General features: G+C 43.5%; 1 protein-coding gene across 1 annotated transcript in view; it reads left to right on the forward strand.

Annotated features, from left to right (window-relative positions):
• The first annotated feature begins 318 nt into the window (after positions 1-318).
• The window catches only part of TNFAIP6 (TNF alpha induced protein 6), a 13,743-nt gene continuing 5,668 nt past the window's right edge, over positions 319-8,393 (forward strand). The window contains exons 1-3 of the mRNA XM_009643430.2: positions 319-594; positions 6,424-6,561; positions 7,912-8,073. Coding sequence (XP_009641725.1) covers positions 501-594; positions 6,424-6,561; positions 7,912-8,073 — 394 coding nt within the window. The 5' untranslated portion in view covers positions 319-500. The remainder of the gene's footprint in view (positions 595-6,423; positions 6,562-7,911; positions 8,074-8,393) is intronic.

Consider the following 8,393-nt stretch of genomic DNA (forward strand, 5'->3'; position numbering starts at 1 on the left):
CCTTACATTTTTTCATTGTTTAGGTCACTGTGAAATTAAATCCAAATTATATACAAAAGAACAGAATGTTTAAATGAGAATGAGAGGTAGTATGTGGGATTCTCTTCAGTCCTATAAATGGTGCAACACTATAAGCAGATAGACTGCTTATTAGTTTTATTGTTTTATGGAATTTGAAGACAGTGAGTGCTGAAGAATGAACAGACTTTGGCTTGAAAAGTGTTCATCTGTGCTGCAGTAGTGAGGGATAGAGTGGTTTCTTGGACACACTGGGAATCAGGAGAGCCAAAAGTGAGTCACATGGACGACTGCAGACATCACATTTAATTGTGTAATAATACTACAGCAAGCACAATTGGAGCAGGCTTGCTGACCTCACAGCTGAAAGCACTATTTAAGATCTGGCTACCAGATGTTCCAATAGGATCTAGCCAGCTGCTAGCAGAGATTACCCTGAGTGTTTTAACAGGGAATATTTACAGACTAATAGTTCGGAAGAGATGATTGCACTAATTTTCTTTTCTGCCCTGCTGTGGGACAAGGCTCAAGCATGGGGATTCAAGGACGGAGTACTGCATAACTCTATTTGGTTAGGTAAGAAATAATTTAATCACGAATGTTTTGCTGCAAAAGTCACTGTGTTTTTCTGACAGTATAAAGATGAGCACCTAGCAATACAAAATTGAGCCATGCATTAAGATTAAGCAAAATCCTGCATTGAAATTGGTGATCATTTTATCTGAGTAGTGACTGTAAGTTTTGTCCTTACGAGCTTATTGTTTTTGCTATTTCTCTGAAGTGCAGGAAAAAGTAGTTATGGAATACTTCATCTGAACGTATTTTCCTACAGCATGGGGTAAAGTGAAAACAGTGTTAAATAACAGTTGCTTCTAATGAAGGACAACGAGTATGAAAAGAAACATTTGCCAAAGGAATTAATTACTTTCTGCATGAACATACTTCGAATGCCTGGGGTCCTACATATGAAATTAAATTATCTGGAAATAATAGCGATAATATTTCCTAGGTTTCTAGGAAAGTACAGAAATGTCTGTGTTTTGGCCGTTGGTTTGTTCACATCATTAAACAGCGGACAGAAGATTTCAAAAGGGCTACAGAAAATGCTGTGGGAATGGTTTCTTATACCTCAAGTGGGTTTAAATAGCTCTTAAGAGTTCTTTTATAGATCTTTATAATTATCCAATGCAACAGAAAAACATTCAGAATACAATCACATAAAGGATGCCAAAACAAAAACATGCACCGAGTGCTCCATTTTACAGAGAAATACTTCGAAACTCCTTTATCCTCTCTAGAATGCTGTGTATTTCTTTAAGGATTTTGAGGAATTCCTGCAGCCGGTACACATTTCTGTTGTGCTCAGATGTTTCACGAGGGATTGGGGCCATGCTCTTATTAACTGGTGCAGCAACCACGTGACTCCTATCCCTTCTCAGAGGACCATGTAAACTAACAGGAACATAAATGAGAAGGAGAAGTGATCTATATTGTTTTCCACTTGACTGCATATTTTTAATGACTTCTCTTTCCTTCTCAACTTGGAACATGCCCGCTGCGTCCTGAAGTTGCTGAAGGTGCTTGGGTGGGGGAGAGCTCCAAGGGAGGACAGCTTGGCAGCTCTGTGCACCACCTCAAGTGGCTGCTACTCAAAAAAAAAAGGATGGCAGAGAAGAGGTTTGTGTGAGAAACAAGCAAATTCATATTCTTGGCTGGAAAAACAGTAAGGAGACACAGAAGATAACTAGGACTGAGGCTGTAGGGCACAGAAGTTGAGTTGGATACAGGCTGTGATGGGTATTCTGGTAGAGAAGGTCAGAGCAACGAGCAAAGCGGCTTGCTGAGTCTGGCCCCTTGTTTATCTGTAGCCTGTACAGGCTGTCCCAGCACAAGCAAACAGCACGCAACCGTGCACAGGTCCTGTCTGGGGTTTAACCATTCTCGCCTTCCCTGGCGCAGTTTTGCTCTCAGCCAGCCAGTGGTCTTCTAAAGAGCACACCCATGCAGCGCCGGGGAGAGCCGGGGCTATGCCTGGGTGAGACCCCCCCTGATGAGGGGGAGGAGGGCTCAGGCAGACACCGTGCTACTTGCTCTCATGGACAGAGAATGAGTCCTGGGGGTTTATTTGCAAATGTTGGTGCATCCACATGACTGCTGCAGCTGGCCAGCCTGGATGTAGCCTGTAGGGGCTTCTACAAAGATTAATGTGGACTGGGGATAACACTGATCATTTAAGCAGTTTTATGAATTGAAGTCCATTTGAAGAAAAAATATTCCAATTCCTTGAAATGAAGAAACAGAGCATTAACTGGAACGCATAGTAGAATTATGTTTTGCTACACCTTTAGCATTTACCATGAGAGTAAATAAAAATAAACCATGGGGTAAAAACTGATGACTTGCTCTAAATAAAGAAAGATGCGCAAAACCTGGAAGCACAGTGTGCAACTTCAAGTCACCACTCTGCTTTCCTATCTGCAGGACTCTGTTGAAGCTCCTTTAGAAATGCACCATCTAGTGTAACTACAGGAATAAAATCATTGAAACAAACCTCAGAATGCAGTTAACTGAATTACCAATGCAATTCAGTGACATTGTATAGAAATGAAGAAAAATTTGGCAAAATCACAGCCATCCAATTTATGCATCTCTGTATTTACTTACTCGCTATCCAGGAGCATTAAAGCAAGACCCTCTCCCCTGAATAAAACCTAGGAATGTGCAGTGACATCTGAGCTTTGCTTATCTCCTCCCCTTCTGATAAAGCACTATCAAGACCAAACTGGAAATGAAGGGAGTTTTCCATTTTACCTTTCTTCCTCAACAAATCATTAGCACAAATATAAAATCTTCAATTAATGCCTGTCTAGAAATGCTCGTGTCTTCTACGTTTTTTCTTGTTACAAAGCATCTTTTGTTTTCTCAGTAAGCACGCAGTCCTGCTGCAGCTGACTCTTACCACCTTCCTGATGTCTTTCTGGTGTGAATGGAAGGTTATTGTTGCTCATCTTTGGCACAAGCACATTATAACCAAAGCTTTATTGTAAACTGATGAGAGGATTGGAGCAGTCTGGCCCAAATATGCTCATACGCTTATTTGAGTGCCGGTTCTTAGTGCCACAGAGTAAGTTTCCCAGGGCAGCTGCTGCGCTCTCCGTGCTCAGAATTTCAGCCCCATTCGCACACCGTGTGTCATTACAGTGTAGGGTCTGGACCTACCCTGGTCAGTGGAGTACTTTGACTATCACCGTGCGCATTAGCAGGGGCCCGTGCCAGCAACTCTACATGGCCATCCCCTGCTTAAAAGTTAAATACTTCTTTCTATTTAGGATTTAATATTTGTGTCATGCATGTTGAGGGTACTTCATTAGGCCAAATTTCATGCTTGTTGTGTTTGTGCAGAAGAGACTGGCTACATTTTACCATCTCCTACTGCTGTGGGTGAGTAGAGGGTTACTGTCCTTGCAGGATCCTGCTGTCTCTGGACTTCAAGGAGAGATTTTAAGAAATGTGAGTTGGAAGAAACACGTCCTGTCAGCCATGTAACCTGTCACCTTTTGCGTAAGAATCAAAGAAGGAAAGAGGGTGGAGAAATCCCTGGGAGAACAGTCCCAATATGCAGGTTTTCAGGCAAAGAACAAACGAACTTTGCTGAGAGTTCTCACTGTTGTTCAGGAAGAGGAGGTTTCAGGCAGGTCAGGTCAAGAGAGGAGCCTTCAAGCAGAATCCCCCATCAGGAAAGGTGCCCAGCTGAGGCTGGGACCCGTTGCACTCGGTAGCGCTGGCCTCGTGGTATACGAACAGTACGCATTTCGAGGGGTAGGCACGCGCCTGTGCTTGCAATAGAAACAAAATTTCATGCAGGTTTATCTACACTGCCATGGTATCACCTCCGTAAAGTCTAATAGTGATTTGTGCGTGTGTTCATGTATGACTGCGAGTATGTGTATATATGTATATGCAGACACATAAACATGTGAATATATATTAAGAGTTAGTAAGTACAAAGCTTTGACCTAGGTCTGGTTTTGCTGATGTGGTTTATCTTTCTGCACAGTCTCTAGTGGCATTAAGGGGTAGGGGGGAAAAATGCCAGTGAAAGATTTGATCAGTTCATTAGGATACGCTGTTTGGGAATACTGTGTCATTGAACTGTGACACAGCGAGCCAGCATCCCATCTCAAAGCTGGGTGGAGTACATGTGTGTGGTCTCTCTTTCCAAAGGCTACATTTGTCATGTTACACGGGGGTAACGGAGATACAAATCGGTGGTTGCTCTCCGCTGGGTAACACCACCCGCCAAGACCTTGCAGGAAGAGGCAAAGCAGCTCTTGCAGAAACTGGGAAGACCCAATCTTTCCAGCAATATTCTGAAAGACGTCATGCCTGTCCATACTGACGTTTTAGCGTCAGTAAGTGGGGGTAGACACCTTTTGAGGGACAAGATTTGAAAACAGTATTGCCAGGTGAAGAAGTAAGAACAACTAAAAGTGCTAAGATTTTACTGTTGGCTCCGAGAGCAATGAGTCTGAACAGCTGGCGATTTCTTCCGAATCCCTGGGGATACATCCAGCAGCAGCTCCAGGGAAGGAACAGGGTGGGTCTTGCAAAGGTGGCTGCCAGCAGGATGAGAGCTTTTACCAGCAACCACCACTGACAGTGAGCTTTAAGGCTGCTCTTGCTTTGGCTGTGACCGGCCACCTTTGCAGAGGTGACAAACCTTAGAATTCAGCTGCCCCGTACTCTTTGTCTCAGCATAGGTGGGGCAGCTCAGCTAACCCCAAGGACTACGGTCAGTGTTTTTCAATTCACCTTTCGGTTCGCTTCCCCGTGAGCTGCAGTGATCAATAACATCAACTCCAGGTTGTCCCCTGAGTGTGCCGTGAGGATAAATGGTTTGCTGTTTTCTGTAGGACTCAGATTTTCAGTTAATGCATGCTGAATCCAATACAATCATACTGTAAAGAAGCAGTGAGTGGATTTATGATCAGGTTAGACATGATGGACTATTGAGTGAATGAAAAATTATACTTCTTCTGAATAAATTTTTAATTAAAGTAGATTTTTTTTTTTTTTAAACCTAACATACTGTTACACCACAGCTGTTAGCTGCTGCGACTCTTCTTTGCAATGGAACTGGCTTCTTTGGAAAGATTTTTCCACGGAATATGTGTTATCCCATGCCCATGCCAGTGACATTCCCAGCAATGTTACAGAAAGCTGCTCTCAGTCTTCCGAGACTACTGTCAGCAATATCGTCTTCTTCACTGGGCGCAAGGCCAGTGACTGTGGGTCCAAAAACTACATTGGCAAACGTCATTCTGTATCTAATAAGGCTTCTCACCATTGCTAACCACAATTCAGTGGTGGCCATGTTTTTTTTTTTAAATATCCTAACCTAGCCAAAACTACTGACTCTAAGCATGTTCCTAGAAAAGACATTCTTTTTTTCCCATGGTACAAATAACCACTGTAAACAGTGCTTCTTGTTTCGCGTTTTTTTTCAGCCATGTTGACCGGTGATAGCTACAGACAGCCATTTCTCTCAGATTATACTAAACATAAGAAAGATCTAAACAAAAGGGCCGCTCAGATTAGATATGCAGATTGGTTCTGAGACAGATTTCCTTACATATGGCATCAGACAAGTGCAACATGAAAAGATTATAAAACTTGTAGTGGTACCGACAGTTTCTAGGTTTCCCTGGAAAGCTGCTTTATATTGTACTTGCAACAGCAAAGAAAAAAATAATGAAGAAAGCGTATTAATTTTCTGTGCAGCAAAAACATCAGCCAGCAATTGTCCTGGTCCTGCCCTTTGTGAGACAAGCTCAGATATTTTTATTTCACATTTTTATTCCCTTTAATTTCTGCCTCTCCTCTATCCAAGTAGCTCTGATTTAACTTCTCTGGAGAGTCAAAACAAAGCTCTGATTCATCTTACAAAGGCACTTAAAGTTAGGTCCAAAAGTATGCTGTGATAGCAATCCAGACGGAGCTTCCCCTGAGTCAGATAGGATACACGGAACGAGTGATGCTGACACCAGCCGATCGTTCCCATAACTACTGCCCTCTGAGTGCTCCTAGGGGAGTCCTTCCCTGCCTTTGTTGATTTTCTGTTGTTCAAAAAGTCGCCAAGCTCTGACTAGCTCTGTTGTTCAAGACTTCTCCCAAACAAAAACATACCTTCGGGTTGCAAAAACACGCCTTTGGGTTGGAAGGGACATATTTTCCTGACATTTTCCAAGTGGCGCAGCTACTAGCTGAACGTTTTGTTGTTCTTCTCACCTGGACGGCAGCCCAAAGTGCAGGTCTTGGGGAAACCGCTGGAGATGGTGGAGAGCACCCGCGAGGTGGGCCAGCAGAGATGCAATACTGAAATTATTTGTTGCTTTGGTCCCACAGAACGAGCGGCTGGAGTATATCACAGGGAGTCACGCTCTGGGAAGTACCAGCTCACCTATGCAGAAGCCAAAGCAGTCTGCGAGTACGAGGGAGGACACCTCGCCACGTATCAGCAACTGGAGGCGGCAAGAAAAATAGGTTCGGAAAAAATCACAGTTGTTTGCCTTTCACATCGCTCATTCATAATATCGCCAGTCTTGTATTATTTTCATTAATGTTATGAACTCTGGGACTGAGAGACTTGTAAACTCCCTGGATTTTTGCCCAAGTTGCATCCAATTTCCCCCCTCAGTAACAGAGCGTGACTGCGCTACCTACAGAGCTGTGGGGGATAACATCTGCACCGAGCACTACGTGTCCCCCTGAGCTCTGGGTGCAGCACAGTCCCGGAACCAGCAACACCCCATGGGGAGCCATCTGGCCGAGCTGGGAAGCGACTGTTCCTCCCCAGCTACAGCACCTGGGGGCTGCTGGGGGCTGCAGAGGAAGGCATGTATCCCCAGGGAGCACCTATAGTAAATGTGCATTGCTGGTTTTCATACCATCAGTCAATATGTTCTCATAATGCTTATTCCAGCCACATTTGCCTTCGGAGAGAGTGAGCGGGGTGCGTGGAGTGAAAAGTGGAGCTGAGTGAAGGCTCTACTGTATTTCTGTTTGATTCCTAATAAGAAATCATTAGTTCATTCAGAGCACTAGGAAAACAATGGAAAATATCCTCCGCTCTAGAAATTTGCAGGCTACGCCGTTGAGTCAGAAGCTGGCTCTCGGTACCAGCACGCATGTAGAAAGGGTACTTTTGTCTCTTCTGAGTAGCTCATAGTCCTAGGACGCCACAAATATGTTCCAGTTTGTCTCCGTGAAAACACTGAATTGGTCTCTACCAGACAGCGAATAACATTGCATTCTTTGGCTATTGTTTTTAAGTTCTCAGCCACAAAATGCATTAACAGGAGCTTTTTGTTTAGCAAGAAATACTTGAGGCATTTCAGGTATTTAAATTTAGACTGAAACTATTTTAAGTAAATACTTTGTTTTCTTAGCTGTCTTTTGGACATACCATTTTATTCATTCTCAGAACTTAATGCTGCAAACTCTTGAGATATGATTGAGTAAATTCATATTACTTCAAAAGAGAAACAAAGAACACTCTTATATAACTCATACAATATATAACTTGATTACAAATGCTGGTACAGCACTTAAAACTCACTACCCGGGAAACTATACAGTCCATCTGCATTTGATTTCTGTTTTCAGATGAAGAACCAGTAATCATGTTGTGGAGAACACGATGCAATTTTATATTCCGTGCTTAAAATTACCCTCTCAAAGTACTGTTCTTTCCTGTAGCTTGATTTCTATTAGGCCAATTACACCCAAGTCACTGGTCAGCTTGAGTAAGCCTGCACTTGCTTGAATGAAAAGCGGAGTTACTTGTCCAGGATTGATTTATCCCATCCCTGTCTCATTTTCTCCCTGTTGCAGGTTTCCATGTGTGTGCTGCTGGCTGGATGGCAAAGGGCAGAGTTGGTTATCCCATTGTAAAAGCTGGAGCCAACTGTGGCTTTGGAAAAACTGGTATTGTCGATTATGGGATTCGCCTCAACAGAAGCGAGAGATGGGATGCCTACTGCTACAACCCTAATGGTGTGTTTAGAATCATAGAATCATGGAATCGTTTAGGTTGGAAAAGCCCTTTAAGATCACCAAGCCCAACCGTTACCCTAACCCTGCCATCCCACCACTAAACCCTGTCCCTAAGCGCCACATCTACACATCTGTTAAATACCTCCAGGGCTGGGGACTCGACCCCTTCCCTGGCCAGCCCATTCCAGTGCTTGAAAAACCCTTGAAAAACAACCCTTTGCTCTTGGGGTCTAAGATTATGACTACATGCTGGGCTCTCTTGCTGCGCAGAGGCACCCAGGCTCTGAAGGAGTTAGCTTTGGTACCATAAATATGGTCTG

Source organism: Egretta garzetta, unplaced genomic scaffold (assembly GCF_000687185.1).
Source record: "Egretta garzetta isolate BGI_Z169 unplaced genomic scaffold, ASM68718v1 scaffold208, whole genome shotgun sequence".
Taxonomy (NCBI): domain Eukaryota; kingdom Metazoa; phylum Chordata; class Aves; order Pelecaniformes; family Ardeidae; genus Egretta; species Egretta garzetta.